Source organism: Pygoscelis adeliae, unplaced genomic scaffold (genome assembly GCF_000699105.1).
Source record: "Pygoscelis adeliae isolate BGI_AS28 unplaced genomic scaffold, ASM69910v1 Scaffold91, whole genome shotgun sequence".
NCBI classification, from domain to species: Eukaryota; Metazoa; Chordata; class Aves; order Sphenisciformes; family Spheniscidae; genus Pygoscelis; species Pygoscelis adeliae.
In genome coordinates, this window is record NW_008824196.1 from 1,175,652 (window position 1) to 1,194,790 (window position 19,139).

Consider the following 19,139-nt stretch of genomic DNA (forward strand, 5'->3'; position numbering starts at 1 on the left):
TTAGATGTTTTTACAGTTTTTCAGATCACAGTGCTTAACTTTTTAACTGTTGAAAGCTGATCTTTGGAATGGCAACAATTAAAAATGTCCTTTAATATCTTTGAACTTGCATGTATCCAGCACCAAATATAGCAGCATTTCTGTGTAGTACACTACTATTCCTCAGATGTTGAAATAGAGTAAAAGGATGGTTACTTGCTCTGCAGTTCAGTATACATTGACAGAATTCAGCTTACTCATGGTTAGATGTAGCATAATTTCCATATCCAAAAATCTCTCTGAAGGTGTAGAAGCAACTAATGATCAGAACAGATCTGAAAACAATTTTAAGCATTTAGAGCACAGCACTGACCCAGCTCTGCTTTTCCTTAAGAACTGAAGGCACTTGAGAATTTATTAGGATTTTAGTGGTAGGTGATATTATTTTTTAAAGAAAAATCAGCCTCGATCATACATTTCCTTTTCTTAAAGGACGACTAGAATTTGTGGGCGTGTGTGGGTGTCTGTGTGTGTGGGGGTGAATATGCACCCATTTGCATGCAGATTGGCAATAAAATTTTAATTTATGGCAATTGTATTGATTGGACACTGAAAGCATGTTTGTCAGGACAACAGGGATGAGAGAGTTTACATTAATGAGAAACAAGCTTTTTAATATTAAAAAGCAGTCCTCGTACAATGGAACTGAATGAGCTTTGAATTAGAAGGCTTATGTCTGAAGTAACGGTGTGTGTCTGTTAAAGAAGTATATCCTAACTGTTTCTTTTTTTTCTCTTCAACAGTATTATCTGTGGCCTTACTCAGTTTACAAATAAAAAACACATCGCCTTTGCTGCATTAGAAGCGGTCTGCTTTCAAACACGAGAGGTAAAGGCAAATTGGGTCCTAACTTCATTGTAAATTAGTATGATAACAGGGACTGTAGCTCTTCAGGAAGAGGGAGGATTTAAAAGATTTAATGAAGATTAATTATATGCTTTATGTTGTACTTGGATGCTATTCTTCTCTTTACGTGGTGCTAATGTTGAAAAATTGTACCTGTGGACTTAGCTACAATGATCTGGTTGGGTGGTACATTATTTTGGGGTGGCAATCCTGCTTTTTATCAGCACTTAAAATAAGGTGAATGTATTTTGTGGATATTTTGAGAGGCAGAACACAGAAACATTAAAATGACAAGGCCAGTGCCATAACTAAAAAGTTGCATTAGTTTTACAACATAGGAGACTACATTTTATATTGTCTGCTGTGACGGAGATGGCTTATGTGGCTTTCGGTACACAAGAACAAAAATGAGTTAAAGCAAGACAGCAGCAAACATACCAAAGGAAATCTGGATTCACTTCCGGCCCATTACATCTTGTAGTGCCTTAGCTGGCAATCTGCAACAGCAAATCTAAATTCTCACAGAAGAAATGAATCCTTCAACCAAATCAAAGGGGTTGATATCAGTATGTTCTGAGCATTAGAATCTTTATATCACCATCTACTATCAATTTACGCTCCCTGTGTTCCATACAAATGCAAGAGAAAATGCAATCCCTAGACCCCAAAGGGTAACAGTCAAACCTTAATTTGATTGCATGTTTTTAAACTGCTGTTATTTAAATGTACTGAGTTTTAAAATAACACCCAGCTAAAACTGTGTGAGAGGAGCAAAATAGCTTGCTGTTTCTGTAGTGACATAGAATAGAGTAAGAACTCATGTGGAAAAAGACAGCCAGAAATTTCACCTTGACGTCTGCTTTTGAAGCTATGCTAACAGCCTCTGAGTCCTCAGAAAGTTGTGAAGGAGCTTGGAAGTAGCATATATCTCTAATTCTAGTACTAGAAGTCAGGGTAAAGTTATAGGGAACTGAACTGATAGTCTAGTTTGTTGTCTGCTCCCCTCTTTCCTTGTCCCTCCTCCCATCCATTCCCTCTCATGTGACAGCTCAATGAACTTTCCAGCTGAAAATTATCCCTCTTCTTGCTGGGCTATTTTTCCGATGGATTAATCACCTCAGCTGCCTCTCAGAGGAGTGTAGCAAATCTCAGAACAAGAGACAGAGCATGTGGCTGGGAGCAGGAGGGAGGGGAATAAGACTCTCAGGCTGAGTGAGGGTGAAGTTAGCTGTTTGAACAGATCTAATACTTCCTCATACTTTAGTCAATGTGCTTTTATCACAACGATGGGAGTGCCTGATTAGGTCTCTGGACACACTTAAATTAACAGATTAAGTCTTACTGACACAGATAAAATATATGTACATTTTTCGAAGACACGTTGTTATTTCTGTCTTGTCAGAGATAAAGTTCTTTTCCATTTTAACTGAATTAAAACAAGTCTTTTGAATCCTTCAGGAAAACCCTCAAATTTCACGTTCATTGGAGTTTTTGCTTGTTTTATTGTGCCATCCGATCCTTCTAAGTCTCTGCTCCTTGTTACCCAAAAAGCTCCTTCCTTGTGCAGACAGATGACACTTGTTACGTTTTTTTCTTCCAGAAGGCATTCTGGAAAAAAAGAAAAAATTTTCAGTTCTAAGAGCTGTACAATGCTGTCATTAGACAAAACTTACATACATGGATACCTTGCTCTTCATCCAACATCAGTACAACAGAGATAGCAGCAGCATGATCATGACTTGTTTTGTTCCTTCATCCCTTCCTGATTTCTAGCATTCTTTTCATTTTTTTCACCTCTACTAGTGCATAGTATCATCCAACATGCTCTTGCACAGTGGTAAACAAATCCAGAGCCTCCAATGGTATGTGTATGTAAAGCTGAGATTATGAGGCACTGCTGAATTTCTGAATGGTAAAAAAGGCAGGTGGAATCAGCACAGACAAATGTAAAATGATACATGCGAAGGAAATAAGTGGTGGGGAGCCGTACTAGCTTAGTACTGCCAGCAAACTTTGCTGCTGTGCTATGAATCCTCTTTTCCAGCTTATTTCTAATGTATTGAACAGTGCAGGCCCATGGACAGATGCTGCCACCATGAAAACTGGCCTTCTACTCTTACCTTCTAATTTTTAACGATTATTTATCCTGTGGCAGTTCTTTTAGTTTGTTTAAAGATTTTCTGGTAAGGGACCTTGCTGACTTACTTTCTGGGAACAGGTAGAATCTACTGGACAACTCATCTCTATATAGTTTTTACTACCTTACAAACTTACAATTTTTTTGTTCCTTTTTTGAAAAACATGTTGACTTTCCCAGTAAGGATTGTATAACTGGGTACTTCGTGAACTACAGAACAGCACAGAATGCATTGTAGTTTTGGTCTTTTTTGTGGTCTATGTTGCTTTGTCATTTAAAGCTGAGAAAAGCACACGTCTTTTTTTATTCAAATAAATTGAAAAATTACAAAGAGAAAATCATTCTGCACTAGCTAATGCCTAACTTTGTCAACAAAAATTATGCACTAACCTTAAAAAATGTAAATGAGACATTTAATTGACTGCTTTTACAAAACCCTAGAAAATCCACTATTCTGCATTTAATAGGTGCTTGTAGGATAATGCTGTGGTGTTAGCAGTAGCTAAGGTTTGAGGCAAATCTTACATTTTTAGGAAACCCTCTAAAAAGCATATTGATAGGTATCAGTGAATTAAATACTCCACTTTTAGTTCATTATCCCTTGCAAACACTTTAACACTTTTCATTTATTTTCAGCTATCCACTGTGCCCAAAAGAAGGAAACATAATTTTACAAAAAATTACACTAACAGTTTATTTTTGCAGTCTATCTCGTGTAATGTAAAATTCTCAATTTTCAACAACTAATTGAAAATATTTCAAGAGGCTGCTCTTTCAAAACAGTTCAACGTTCAGCAGTTCCTATTGAAGTGTCTTCCAGATTGCCGGTTCAAACGTTTTAATTTTTCAATTCTTTAATGCATCAAATTAGAGAAAGTATCTGGACAAACTGTAATCAGCTAAAGGACTCCATTTAGTATTACTTCTTCCTTTGTTAGCTTTGATAAACGTAGTTGTCATCAGCTTTTCTTCAAGATTCTTCTCAGACCATATAAGCAACACATAGGCTAGATATAGAGCATCAGAGGAGAAACATCTCCTACACTAGGATTTCTGTAATAAATAGAATGCATTTGGTGTGTATTAAACAAGACTGTATTGTCACTACCTCTGTTTTGCCCTCTTGATATATAGGGGAGGGGAATTATCTACTTAACGCTCTTCAGCAAATGCTGAATTATCAGTATTTTACACTCAGACGGTATCATGGATTTGTCTGCAATTAAATCATAACATACATTACTCTTACTTAAGATTTTAGATGCCATAAACAAGGACTGTGGAATACCACTAAATCAGTTACAAGTAGATGGAGGAATGACCAATAACAAAGTCCTCATGCAACTCCAATCAGACATTCTCTGTATTCCAGTAGGTAAGATGAAATTACAACTCCTATTTTCTTTTTAAAGCTGAAAACATCATTGGTTTGTAATGGCTAATGAGGGCAAATTGCTTTGTTGTTGTTGCTGGTCTTTTGCTACCGCTTGAGAACGTTGGGGTTTTTTTCAGAAAAAGTTTTTAGATCTTGCATCCAGTTTTGAGATTCACTTTCATAGAGAATCACTGACTTATTTTTTGTGTTGAAATATTACAGCAGTATGATAGTATAACTTTAAAGTTGTCGTATCAATTTCTAAGCATCTAACAATTTTAAAATCAGTGAAATTAACACTCTTCTGCAACATGTTGGTCCCGAGAATCTTGCTCAGAGATAAATCATAACTTTGCACCTCCACTTCTCGTGTTTTGCTCTTGCATTTCAGCAAATAGCAAATACCCTTTTTCCTGTTCCCTTTGCCTGCACAAACCTTTGATTTCATTTACAATGTAAAAGAAGACCCACAAAACACATTTTCCATTCTGTTTCCTCCCACAGCAGCAACGAAGAAGTGAATAGAGGTTACAACAAAAGTGGGAATCTTGCAACTAGGTTTCTTGGTATGCATAATACGAAATACAAACCCAAATGGGGTTGATCCTCTCTGAGGCAAATGAAAGTTTACAATACCATTATTCTGATTCAACAACAATGCAGCCATTTTAGAAATGATCATGTAACACTTCTTTCGCAGAAGTCCTCTAGAATAATAAAAAGTTTTTTTAGCTTTTGAAGGATGTGTTTCAATACATGAAAGCTCTGTAAAGACCTCACTTGAAACCTGGAGCATTTCAGCATCAGTGAAAAGGGTGCATCTTTCTGAAGACATGTTTTAACACCTATAGCAGATCCAAAGTTGCCGAGTATTATAAGCTATACATTAGCATTCTTAAGGATGCAGTGTGTCACTGAGTAACATCAGGATATTATACATCTTCATGTACATTGAAGACTGATAATTTGCTGCATAAATGTAATAATCTTGCCTAATATGCAGCTTCTAGAAAATCATTTAGGGAAACACTGTGTTGTCTCATGCATAAATGTGAGACACCTCAGTGGAAAGTTTTTTAACTCTAGAGATATTATAGCTTGCCTTTAATAATACATAATACACAAGGCTCATACTATCAGTGCCGATGCATAGTTCACAGATGAAAGGATATGATCTATAAAATTGGATTTTAAAGGATCCTCTGCCTGAAGCATTGCCCCATGAAAATGGGCAATTGCATGATTCAGTCTTGAAGGAAGTAGTGATCTGAGATATTTCAAAGACTTGGATGACTCGTAGGTGAAGTTAGCCTCATAACCATGTGAATGGCAATAAAATGAGATATGCGTTGGTAAACTTAAAGGAAGCATATAGCAGTTGTAAAAAATATATATCATTCTAGATATATATGTAAATCCTTAGTTCTGATATCACCAAGCTGACTTTCATTAAAAATCATAGAATCATAGAATCATTAAGGTTGGAAAGACCTCTAAGATCATCGAGCCCAACCGTCGACCCAACACCACCATGTCCACTAAACCATGTCCCTAAGCGCCTCATCTTCACGTCTTTTAAATACTTCCAGGGATGGTGATTCACCCGCTCCCCGGGCCAGCCTCTTCCAATGTTTAACCACTCTTTCAGTAAAGACATTTTTCCTCACGTCCAATCTAAACCTCCCTTGGTGCAACTTGAGGCCTTTTCCTCTTGTCCTGTCACTAGTTTCTTGGGAGAAGAGACCGACACCCACCTCGCTACAGCCTCCTTTCAGGTAGTTGTAGAGAGCGATGAGGTCTCCCCTCAGCCTCCGTTTCTCCAGGCTAAACAACCCCAGTTCCCTCAGCCGCTCCTCATGAGATTTGTTCTCCAGACCCCTCACCAGCCTCGTTGCCCTTCTCTGGACATGCTCTAACACCTCAACATCCTTCTTGTAGTGAGGGGCCCAAAACTGAACACAGTATTTGAGTATACAATCATGGCCTTCTCTGTGATTTATTTCAGTAAAGCCATCAATGCCTGAAACAACAGCTCTGGGAGCTGCTATGGCAGCAGGAGCTGCAGAAGGAGTTGGAATTTGGAGTCTGAATCCCGGAGATTTGACAGCAGTGACATGTGAACGATTTGAACCACAGATCAACCCAGAGGGTAAAATCCTTTCACGTTATCTAAGAAGTTGTAAACTTAGTATTTTATATCCAACAGATCTGTTTTTTTTGCAGTCATAACATACTGGTATAAAAACAGCTATGTATGAATATCCTCACAAATGTTGAAGATCAGCTTTGTAGTGTTTGGTTTAGAGAAAAGTGCATTTCACTTGCTGTTTTGTCCATTTATTGACTAGTAAGATTGGAAAATGGTTAAAACAACATAAGTCCACAGGGGAATGTGTTTGGCTTCTTTTCTTTCTTCTTTTTGAAAGAAGCTCGGCACTGGACATTGCAGTTAGTAGCTTTTGATTTATAGCAAGTAAAATAAAAAAAATCTGGAAAGTTTTTTACTGAGAAAGATGTCTCCTAAAGCTCTTGTGCATTTGTGAATTTTCACAGATGTAGAAAGGACACTGACTGTTTTTGGGAGACTTTTCTTTTGGCTTTAAAAAACCTACATTAATCATTGCTTTTAGTTAACTACCTTTTTCATCAGTTCTTAAGTGCTTCTAAAGATGGAAAGTATGTACTTGACATAATTAATCCATGTGCAAGACAAATGCATTTTTGTCTTTTCAATTATTTCTTAATTTTTGGTACAGAATTTTGTCTTACCGTTTTGATTATAATTACTGCTATAATCCCTACTTCAAGACAGTATTTTCAACACTGAAGGGCTTCTACATGAGTAACAATTGCTTCATTTTGTCCTACTTGTAAATCTTCTTATTGGTGAACATGCAGAAAATTGTTTTTAAGGTTTACTTCTCCTTACTGTGCATAACTGTGGGGTTTGGGGTTGTTTTGTTTTGGTTTTTTGTATTCAGAACAGCATTTTATAATACTTGTTCTGTGCAGACAAACTATACTGTGCAAAACAGTGGAAAGGTAATATTGTAGTCCTTGCTTCTTAAATACTTGTAGTTGTATTCATATGCATTGAGAGGCTTTTGTGTTTGCTGATTTCTCAATTTCAGAAAGTGAATTTCGCTATGCCAGATGGAAGAAAGCTGTGATGAAGTCCATGGGCTGGGAGACATCTGAAGCTCCTTCAAATGGTAAACCAGAAATTAATGCAGGTCAAGTATTATTAATTAGCCAGTTAGCCTCATTAGTTAATCTTGAGTTTGGTGACCTTTTCTGTTCATTATCATCTCTGGACTATACCAATGATTTAAAAATTATTACTTAAAACCACTGTGGAAACAAAGCAGGAGAATAGATAGATAGGTCTTCCTCTTGAAAGGAGGGCACAAGCAGCATCTTGTAGGGCTCTAAAAACAGAGGTGATGAGATCAAGACAAACTGCAGGTTTTTCAGAACAGCATTGGTTTACAAAAGAAAAAAATCTTACCTAGAAGGAGAGATACAGCACAATTCTAAGACAGTGCAGGGATTTCATAAACTTTCTTATAGTATAACCTTAATGTTACAAAGGAGAAAAGTTTCCTCCTGTGATTTTTCTTGCTATATCTTGCCTTTATTATTTGCTGCATAGGAAGGAGGGATTGATAGCCACATCAAAATCTGTTTGACCCACAAGGACTAAGAGCAAGAAGTTATCATAAAGTGAAGAATTGCATAGACCTATTGTTCGCACACAGAGAATATACAAACACTTCTGAGGGACTGAACAAGATCTTTCTTTTGACGTAGAGGGCTTTTTCATCTGTCAGGTTTGAATTAAATAAAACCTGCAGTCTTCTATGATCTATAGTTTGAGTTTATGTTTCAGCACTATTTCAGGGTAAGTTTTTAGTCCTGAATCATCCTACAACACATCATTTATGGGCTTTATCTTCATTTCATTTCCCTTTTGTTGGAAAAACTATTAGAATGAAAAGTATTAAGTAAAGAATCCTCAAAATGTAAACTCCCCCCACAATCCACAGTTGCAGCCCTCAAGCTGCATGAAGTCTCTTACTTTATTCTTGAAAGCTAAAATTTTCCTTTTACCATCCTATATATTGGTTTAAGTATCTTATTTAACACCATGGTTAATACAAACAGTTCTGTCAAGGCTATTTGGAAGGGAAATAGGTAATTTAGCATGAGTAACAAGATTCACTTCAGTATTGTCCATTATGTTTTAGTCGCCTTACATCTAAACTCTCTGTTACATATCCTAAAATCCCAAGTGCTTGATGTGTATCTTACTTATATATCTTTATCTCCTTTTGAAGGATAGAAAATTCTGCCTTGCAGAAAATAAAACTAGATCTTGTTCTTCAGCTCATGTGAAAAGGGATATGTTTATCAAAACTTACCCTCAGTGATTATCTGGTTTAGCACTGGGCGGGGAAATGTTATTTTCCTTAGTTCTTGCTTTGAAACTTTGTCTTCTGCCTGCTAGGAGTATTTAAGATTGAAGAATACTAGGAACGGGCTCAACCTAGATAGTGCTAACAGTGGAATTTGGATTTGAACTCTTACATTGAGAGCCTGTTTTGAATTATTGTGGGGATTATGCATAATCTTATTTAATTTTTCTGCAAATGTCACTACATTTGTTACTTTTTGCTGTTCATATGATTTTTAACACACATATTGCAATTCATATATATATTTCTCTTTTGATTTGCTTGACTGGAAACACCCTCCCCTGGATGACATCAGGTGACACTAGTATCTTCTGTAGTCTGCCTTTGGGGTTTTTTATTATGAGTAGCATGATAATGTTAATCGGAGCAAAGTACGTCTCAGGTTAGTTATTATTTGAACTAGATCACTTTAAAAGCTATCTGCACTAGTTTAAGTGTTGGGTTTTTTTGTATTCCATCTGTTTATTTTTAGCAAAAATGACTGATGCTTTTTGTTGTTCATGCACACGAGTGTTTGAGGGTGTGAATTAGACATACGGTACCTAAGGGAACCAAGTGAATGCCATCTCAAATTCATCCTCATGTGCCATGAAATTCATAGTTGTTAGGTGCACATGAAACCTTGAACTCTCCCCTCCCTTTGTCTAGCTGTGCAGACTGTACACAGTTTATAAAAGGGATATAGGTTGGAGCAGCCTAGCAGAGTTTTGCATTGCCTGCGTTACAGTGTGCATTGCAGTTAGAATAAGGTTCCATCCTTTATCCTGTATTTCTTCTTATAACGTTTAAAATTATTTTGAGGATCTTGTTTAAATAAAGTGACGACTTTTCTTCTGTCCCTGAAAGGCTTCATGCACCTCTTTCATTTTTCTGGCCCCCTTGGAACTATTATATGGTTAGAAATCTTCATCTACTAAATCTAAAGAATATTCTTTTTGTACTTTGCTCTTGATGGATAAGTGAATTATTTTGTGTAAAGAGAAGAGACCCTAAAAGGCCTATCTGCAAAACTGGGGAAAGGGACTGTGTGCATATGCAATGAAGATGCATCTTCAACCTATTAATACATGTTTTATTTTAAAAGAAAGTTCTTAACATGGATGACGGTGTTAGTTACTTATGCCAGAAGTAAGACATTTCATTAAGATATTCTTATGGTACGAAAAAGAAGTTTATATGGTGATGCCAGTTGTTCTTTATCGTTGTGTTTCATAATTTCATTCCAAAGAAAATATTTTACAGTATAGCCATTGTTGCTGCTGAGTAAGCTTTTTGGGGGTGGTTTTCTTTCTTTGTTTTGGTTTTGGCAGGATGGGCGGGGGGTGTTAATTAAACAGACGGTTGAGGACTCTAGCATGCTCCTGTGATGATGTGTTTGTATTTTGTTTCTACTCGTTCAGCCTGAATTAACTATTCAGTTGTAATTTTTCTTGCATGGAAGAGACTGTCTGAGCTTGTAGGAGAACTAAAATCAAACTAAACAAATGCTAGGTGAAAAGCAAACTGAACAAATGGATTGACATTGATTTACTAACTCTGGAATGTATCTGTGAATGAGAACAATCTTGATTATGAAGAAGAAAATAAAACCACCTGTGATTAAGTGGGTAAATTTTTAACAAGCTGAACTAAGCAACCTGAATATTAATTCCAGGTCGGGTTCCTCACCACATGGAGGATACCTAAAATAATATGAAGATCAACATTAAGTGGACAGATAAGCAACTTAAATTCTGGGTTTATTGCTTTTAAAAACAACTAATCAGTAACCTACATATAAATATCTAAACTTGCACTGCTGGAACTCATAAAGCTTGGGTTTTTTTCTCCCTTCCCTAAGCTTGTCAGTGCCTTTCTGACCCGCAAGTGGAAAACATATTCACCTCAACTCACTCTGGCCTTCAGAACCCATTTTTGCCCTTGTTTTCAGATAACAGTAACTAATGATATAGTTACTGTTACCATATATATATAGTTACTATGTATACCAATATAGTTACTTTATATGCCAGTATATTGGTATATTATTTGCACGGTAAGCTTGGGGACAGGAGAAGTTGCAAGAAATTTCCAGCTCTTATTTGTTTCAAAAATGCTGACATCTAAAAAGGAATAGCATCAGTGATGATATGTACAGGTTGTAGTTTTGCTCAGTGATACTGTGTCTTATGAGACTCAAATAGAATTTGTGTTGCTGATTGGGGCAGGGCTGCTTTCCCCTTAGAAATTTACTCTGGTAAATATCCTTTTGCTTTTAAAAGCCGGAACTAGCTGACCAGACTTTCCTTCTAATTCAGTACAGGAACTCCATTAATTAATTTGTTACATTTTATCTTTTAATGAAACACTGGAACTCCAACGCAGCCATCAGTGTAGTAGGTTTGAGGATTGAGTCTACCGAGGATTGAATTCATCCTTCATGTGCTGAAACAGCAGTAAGTCTTGCATGGCAACAGTGCTGTTGTTGAACATGTCTCTGTAGGGCAGGGCCATGATTTTACAGCTAGTGAAATGCGAAGGAAAAATCTGCTGTGGCAGACTAGAGAACACTAACGTGGCAAAAACACATTTACAGAACTGCTAAACTAACTGCCTTTTCATGCAGCACCTGCTGACTGAATACGAAGAACAATACTGTGTTTCATTATATCATTTCATAATTTCATCAAAGTCAGGTCGATTACTTGTACCTTTTTTTATGATCTTCATTCTTCTTCTCTCCCGGGGAAGAAAGGGCCAATATTTTGTTTTATTTCACTATTAAAGCAAGTTGTGTGTAGCGACTGGAGTCCTTCTGCTAAGATTCTGTTAAGTTTTTCACACTAGTTTTAGAAGTGGACATCTGAGAGATTTCAACATACTCTGTAGCCGTACTTTTTTGGGGGATGGGAGTTAACCGAAAGTGATACTGTGTCTTATTAGACTCAAATTTAAAGAAATGCCTTTGCAGGCTTAAATTGACACCTCTCAAGTGAGGTGTAAGTGGGGATTGGCTACATACGGGATCTTATGTGACATCTGGGGTATAAAGTTCTTGACTTTTTTCTCACAGAATAACGTGTCAGTGCTGATAGTAATACTATATTCTTCCTGCTTAAATACCTTTTGGGTTTTTTTTTAAGATTCTGTTTTTCCTTTTTAGTTTATTGTGTTGTGATAATTACTGCCAAATTGCATACTAATTTACATATAGGGATCACTATGCAGTTCGGCAAGTTAGTTGCAATAATATTTCCCAAATTTCTGAAAGCTGAGCTCATATTCAGAAAAAAATAAGCTTAGAGTACCTTCCTTCAATTCTTCTGCTTGTTAAAAATTTACCCATCTTAATAGTGTGGTCTCTTCTCTCCTACTACATGCACATCCCACACACTTAAGTGCTGGCTTATCTGGTGTCACAAGATACATCTAATTTCTAATTGCATTAACTGAAAACAAAAAATGGTTGTACTGAATTCCTCTTATAGCACAGCTGTGTTATAGAGGGTAATTAACGTTTTAGAGTAAATTCTATGTTACTAATGCACGTTCTTTCTTACTTAAGGTACTGATAAATGAGACTACTTAGTGGACTCTCTGGATGCAGCTGATATTTTGTTTCGTTTTGATTTGTTGTCTGAAGAGATTCCACCACCAATGTGATTATACTACTTGTGTGACTAAATCGATTCATGAATCCAGCTGTTGCCAGTCCCTGAGTAACCTCCCAGTGGTACACTGAAACTTAAGTCTTCAGCCCTTCATTACTCTGCTCCCTTCCCCATCAACTTCAACTGCACTGGAGGCCTTTGCGTGGACTATCTCACATCATCCTCTAAAATTTCACAAGCCCTAGCTTTGTTTGAGAAAGTTGGTATAACAAAACTCTGCAACTTCTGAGGTAATGTCAGATGTTTAGCTATCCTTTTCAGAGTTTGGTACTTTATACAACACACTGCAGAAAGTTAATGATGCACTATAGAACTTTGTAAACATCTTCCAATTCTTCCAGCTGCTGTGAATTACCTTTCAGATGTCTGTGGTTGCCAAAGCTGTTTTATTGTAGTGGCCACTGGTCTGAAACACCTTCAATGGAACAAACCTTTTAAACGCTAGCTCAAAATGTATTACCAGTAGCACACATCGCCACCGGTTTGGCAATGAAGAGGTTGCTGATATGGTCCACAGGGTGCTGTGGAAGTGTTTAGTTACAAAGTTAAAAAGTTTTGTTTGGCTTCTGGCCTACCTAGTCAGTTTGCCCATTATAAGTATTTAAGACACTAAGTCCTGTAGCTGTACCTTTAAAGAGGTGGGAGCGCATAGATGTTTTGGTTAAGGCCATGTTTCATGTTCTTGTGCTTTTGTGTTAGTTTGGAAAGACACACTATTCTTGGTCCTCAGCAACTGATAACTCTTAAAACTACTCTGTACAATGCACTTTTCTTGACCAGTGCTGCATATATTCCGTCATCCTGCTTACGGATATCTTAGTGACTATTTGTGAAACTTTTGAAAGTTGAAGCTAACTTAGTTTTCCTTAAAGAGGGTCCACTCCAAATTAAATATCAGTGCTTTAGTTCTTGATCTCATTTAGTATATCTCAGGGACCAAAATCTCCCTTTCAGTTTCCATGTCCAAAGTTTTAACAGCAAGTTGTCGCAAAATATGCTGGGACAACCCAAAACCCTGGCTTGGAAGAGTAAGCACTTGGCACCTGAAATGGGCCACTGGAATTCACAGGCAACGTGCGTGACCACTGAGTTGCGTCCACTTTGAAACTTTTTGTCCTCCACAGGTAAAGGTAAAGGAGTGAGGCAATAATCTTATCTTCAGCTTTCCTGTTTGAACCAACAGCATGGCAAATGCCAGCCGCCTTGGTTAGGTCAGAGAAAATGTGTTCTTGTATAGTGTCATTAGATCAGTATAGAATGATAGCGAGGTTAAATGTGGGAACAACATGGAGAATTTCAAAGATGTGTTTAAATGCACTAGGAGTTAAAGGGAGCGGTTTTTTGTGTGTGTTTGTTCTTAAAGACTTTTGTCTTTAAAAAAATAAGTCTTTAACAAAGTTTGTTTTTCTTCCTTAAACGATGATTAGAGGCTTAGTTTTTAAAAAGATGTTAAATACATGTTTGTCTGAAGCAATGGATTGCACAGAAGTTCAGATCTGTACAATATATTTAGTAGCAAATGCATATTAATTGCCTTTTTATTAACAAGTGCAATGACCTTTGAAAATGTGACTTTTAATTAAGAAGTTAGAGGAGGAACATTTTTCGTCCTGTGGTTGCATGTATAAATTCAGCAGAGGGGATTTTTGTGCACAGGTGAAAATATATGTCATTCAAATCCCGTATCTCCTATAAATACTCAAAGGTGAGGTGTGACAACTAAAATTTCTGGGTTTTCCAGTTTGTACTGGAGAGGTGAAGAAAGAGTGAAAAATGAACTCCTAGAAAAATCTTTATACTCCTTACCTTTACTCGGAGCTGTTGCTGATCCCACCTTACCCCAAGGAACAGCAGTAAGAGCAGCCTTTGGAGCACGCAGGGGAAGGGCAGCACACACCTCAAACACTGGACTTCTGAGTATGACTTCTTGCCAAAAACACCGAAGTACTGAACCTGGGAACGACTAATGTTGAAGTGTTGCCTTTGCCAACGATGTATGTGGCAGGGGGAAGGGTAGCACATAAGTAGGAGGGGGATTTTTTGCTGCTTTTCTGACTTATCTTTTACTGGGAAACACAATTCCTATTACTTTTTCACTGAGTAAAAATCATTATTTTATTTTCAATTGCTGTTGCCAATATTTTTTAAGAATTTCACACCACTGTTAACTTTCTACCAACATAGTTGAAATATATTGTAAAATGCGTGTTGGGGGGAGGGGAAAGTTGAACCCTTGAAAGTTAGCTTTTTGTGAAGCTGCGATTTATTTTTTTCTATAAATTACCACATTTGTAAATTCTTACTTGAGAAATGCATTAACTTGGTATTAAAATACCATAAATAAATTGATGTAAGCTGTCAGTTTATTCTTGCACATTATCTTTCAGACACATTTTCGTTAATGTTTTTTACATGAGGCATTAGTATACATTGACGCATATTAAACAATAGGGAGCCCTCTTTAACTTGCTCAGATATACATCTCAAATACATGCAGTACTGCATTCTGCTTTTCAGTGATACATTGAGTTTGAAGGACTGGTTTAGAAATTGCATTTCCTCAAGTCCCTCCGTATTCAGGAAAAAGCAGGAAAACACAAGTAGAACGACGAAAAGGAACACAGTCATAATACAGGTTTGATCCGAAAGTCTCGAACAACGTTGCTTGGTGGGACCAACGGGCCAAACAGTTTTTGCTCTTGTACCATGGTCTAGTCATTGCTACAGATTAAAAAGCCATTATGAGTTGAGGGAAGAAATGTTCATGGCATATTAAACATTGCTGGGGGCACTAGCCAGAAGCGAAAGGTATTTCTGTTATTTTAAGAGGGAAGCGGGGGCGGTGGGGGTGTATATGTGGAGGGTACATGTATGGAGTGTGCCTGCCAGATTCTTGTTTGTTCTGTCTCTATGTAGCTCCCAGTTGTATTCTACACATCGTGCCGCATAATTGTACCAAGGATGTAGCCTTCATCCATAGTCTTTACAAAGTCTTTGGTCCCCTATATTGAAATCAGTTGTGTGAGTCAGAAACATCCCCCTCCCTCCCAAGAAGAAAGGCATTTAAATATCATGTCAGCACAGAAACCTTAGGTAACGTCATTACTCAATATCAGACTTCTCCCTCGGCTCGTGAGACTCTAGAGTCCTCCTTTCACAGGGCAAAATTACAGCCTTGCCCTTAGCTGCACCGCACAAGAGCATACTCCAATTTCATGGTTCATCAAGCTGGAATATTATGAGATGAGAACTTTACTAAGTAATTGGTACCAGTAATTTATATGTATAAAGAATTTTTGTTCGATGAAAGCTAATACAATGTCTATTACTGGAACTCTATACAAACAAGCTTCTTAATATTGCTATCAGCATCCAAGCCATAATCTTTCCATCTGAAGAATCCTAGATCTGTAGCTATTGGAATGCCGTTCCATTAAGAGCTGTAACACAAGCCCAGTATGGGTTTTTTTTTAATTATTATAATTGACTGGCATTTACGGAAGTAGTACTCCTCAGTCCTGAAGACAAGGGCAGGCAAATGAGTAGCAGCCCTTTAAAGCTCGGAAATGACAAAAGAACATTGCTGGAATGATTTTTCCTATGCTGTCCAGGGGGACCTCAACAGGCTGGAGAAATGGGCTGACAGGAACCTCGTGAAGTTCAACAAGGGGAAGTGCCAAGTTCTGCCCCTGGGCGGAACAACTCCAGGCACCAGGACATGCTGGGGGCCAAGCCGCCGGGAAGCGGCTTTGCAGAAAAGGTCCTGGGGGTCCTGGTGGACACCACTTTGAACATGAGGCAGCAACTGCAAGAAAGGCGGCCAACAGCACCCTGGGCTGCATCAAGCAGAACATCACCAGCAGGACAAGGGAGGTGATCCTTCCCCTCTAATCAGCCCTGGTGAGACACCTCTGGAGTGCTGGGTCCAGCTCTGGGACCGCCAGTATGAGAGAGACGCGGACATACCAGAGTAAGTCCTGTGATAGGCCACAAAGGTGGTTAAAGGGTTGGAGCATCTGTCACATGGGAGAAGCTGAGAGATCTGGGACTGCTCAGCTTGGAAAGAGCTCAGATACAAATACCTGATGCAGGGAGTAAAGGCAATGGAGCCAGACCCTTCTCTGTGGTGCCCAGTGACAGGATGAGAGGCAACGGACACAAACTGAAACACAGGAAATTCCATTCAAACAAAAGAAAAGAATTTTTTACTCTGAGGGTGGTCACACACAGCACCAGGTTGCTCAAAGAGGTTGTGGCGTCTCCATCCTTCAAGATACTCAAAACCCGACGGGACATAGCCCTGATCTCGCTGACCCTGCTCTGAGCAGACGATCTGAGGTGCCCTCCTGCCTCAGCCGGTCTGTGAGTCTGTGATAGGTCAGTCACAGCTTGTCTCCAGCACAGGCTGACGGCTTGAGCCAGCTAATAATGAAGGCCAGGGAAAAGGAAATGCTAGTTTATTTGGACAAAACCAGTTCACTTTATATGAATCAGTTTTCGCCCACCGTTGTATTTCAACATTATTCAACTGGAGTTATTACGATGTTATCCTATGTACATACTTGTTTTGGAAGAGTCAGCCCTATTGTGTGGGCTTATTGTCTCATTTTAGTTTTGAGAGATAATCTTTTAAGCAGTTGCTGGTGGGAGTTTAAGTAGAATGACTGTTTTTCAGATTCCTGATTGCTTTAGTCTAATACCCCATTTTTCATAGGGAGTTATACCACCAGGTGCTTCAAAGCAGCCCAAAAGGCAAGCGTGGGATAACGTGCCTCCAAAGAGACCACAGTTAAATTGTAGTTAGCAAAATATGGGTTTGTTAAATTTTTGTAATGGGAAGACATCAGTTTGGGAGTCGCTTCTTATTGTCTGTAGTGTTTTTTCTTTAAATCCGTGGGCTGCTGATCTGGGGGTTCCTTCTCTGACTATCCTTGAAAGTACGTTCACTTCAGTTGGAAGGATCTCCTGCATTGTTACTTTTCAGTTCTGGAGGGATGGAGGGCTCTGAGAACTGAAGAGCCAGCAGCTCCAGCTTCCTGATCGCCTGATAACACTTGTCAGCTCTTGTGCAACTAGAAAAGAGCTTGCAGACAGGACAGCTTTGGCGATCAGTTGTTGCTGTCTAGAACAAGCATTTTCCCTCCCAGCTCTATAGCCGTTGGAGTCGTCTTCTATTTGTTTTGGCAACAGGATGGGCTAGTCAGCGTGCTCAACAGCACCCACATTTCCTATGCTACTTCATAAACAGCTTCAGGAGTTTTGAGTATATCACTTCAGCTACTTACTTGTTGCTGAGTTTTCTGACTACATCAGTCCTATCCATCTTCCTCGCAGGTGAACAGATTGCTGAAAGCCTGCATAGAGCATACTGTTTGATACAGAGGAACTCAAGATTCATCGGCGTTTATGAGCACGAAAATCCCTTCTGTGTTACTACTCCATGTCCAACAACAGGAGTCAGCTTACAGTTGAGAGGATGCATAACACAAATATCAGTGCCCTCCCCTGCATGATGTTTCAGTATCCACATCACTTTCTTCCACAAATACTGAAGCGGAGTGCTGCCCCATTATGAAGGAAGGTTACTCGAAAAACTATGTAAACGGCTTCAATCTCCATCTGCTTATAACTAGAATCTAACTCCAAGTCTTTTGTGAACAGCGTTTTCTGGAAATGAATGTGCCAGTGCTGCTTGTCGACCTTGATTTTTCAGGGGGAATTGATTCTTCAGTCGCACAATTCTGAAGAAGTGACTCTTCAGCAGAAGAAACTGCTTTAACAAGAAGAAAAGCTTCTAGAGCTCTCACACTGCACATACTGGAGGCATCAGATATCCTCCAAGTTTTTTGCTTTTGTTTTAAGGAAGGGGGAAAGGGGGGAGAGCGGCCTAACTGGAACATGCAAGAACCCTGTCTTCATCGTGAAGCAAAATACAAGATGATAACTTTCATATTGTCCTCTACGTAATGATCGTTGTGTCTCAGTTAAACTTCAAGACACATATTATTAGGTCTCTTTAAGACACCCCCCCCCCAGGAAATAGGTTTGTATTACCAACGCAAGCTATTCTTATTTGGGCTCTAGTTAGTCTCCTACAAGGTGCAAACCACTTCATGTGCTACATGATGCCTCTGTTCTGTGACCCTCTAATACATAAGCCTTAAAGTAAACAAATGGTACCTTACCTTGATTTGGGTTTCAGCTCTTTGATGAACTTGCGACTCAAGAGTTATCAAGGGCTGTCATACCCAGCAACAGATCTCACGTCGTGCGATCGTTTCTTTGATTGTTACCAGTCTTTCTGTTTGACTGCTGATATTACACCAACAAACAAGCGCGTACAACGCAAGGTTGGTCAAACTTCTAAACGTTAAGCAATGTTAAGAAAAAGTCATATTAATTAAATTAATTAATTAAAAATACTATACTAGTGCTGAAAGATTTTATTTACTGATCTTGAAATAGGTTATTTGTTTATTCATGAGTCTGTGAAATACTGAGTCCCAGCTGATGTGCAAATGAGGCATGTTATATATTGGAATATGCAGGTACGGTTTTAATATTTGGTGTGTGAGGTAATCAATTAATAAAGGTAGAAAAAAAACACACCAGAATTT

At 38.4% G+C, this 19,139-nt stretch overlaps 1 protein-coding gene across 1 annotated transcript in view; it reads left to right on the forward strand.

Moving 5' to 3' along the window:
- GK (glycerol kinase) overlaps positions 1-14,883 on the forward strand; it is a 31,002-nt gene extending 16,119 nt beyond the window's left edge. The window contains exons 15-20 of the mRNA XM_009334785.1: positions 783-867; positions 4,277-4,397; positions 6,403-6,546; positions 7,529-7,609; positions 9,168-9,254; positions 12,417-14,883. Of these exons, the coding sequence (XP_009333060.1) occupies positions 783-867; positions 4,277-4,397; positions 6,403-6,546; positions 7,529-7,609; positions 9,168-9,254; positions 12,417-12,430 (532 nt within the window). The 3' untranslated portion in view covers positions 12,431-14,883. The remainder of the gene's footprint in view (positions 1-782; positions 868-4,276; positions 4,398-6,402; positions 6,547-7,528; positions 7,610-9,167; positions 9,255-12,416) is intronic.
- Positions 14,884-19,139: the final 4,256 nt, after the last annotated feature.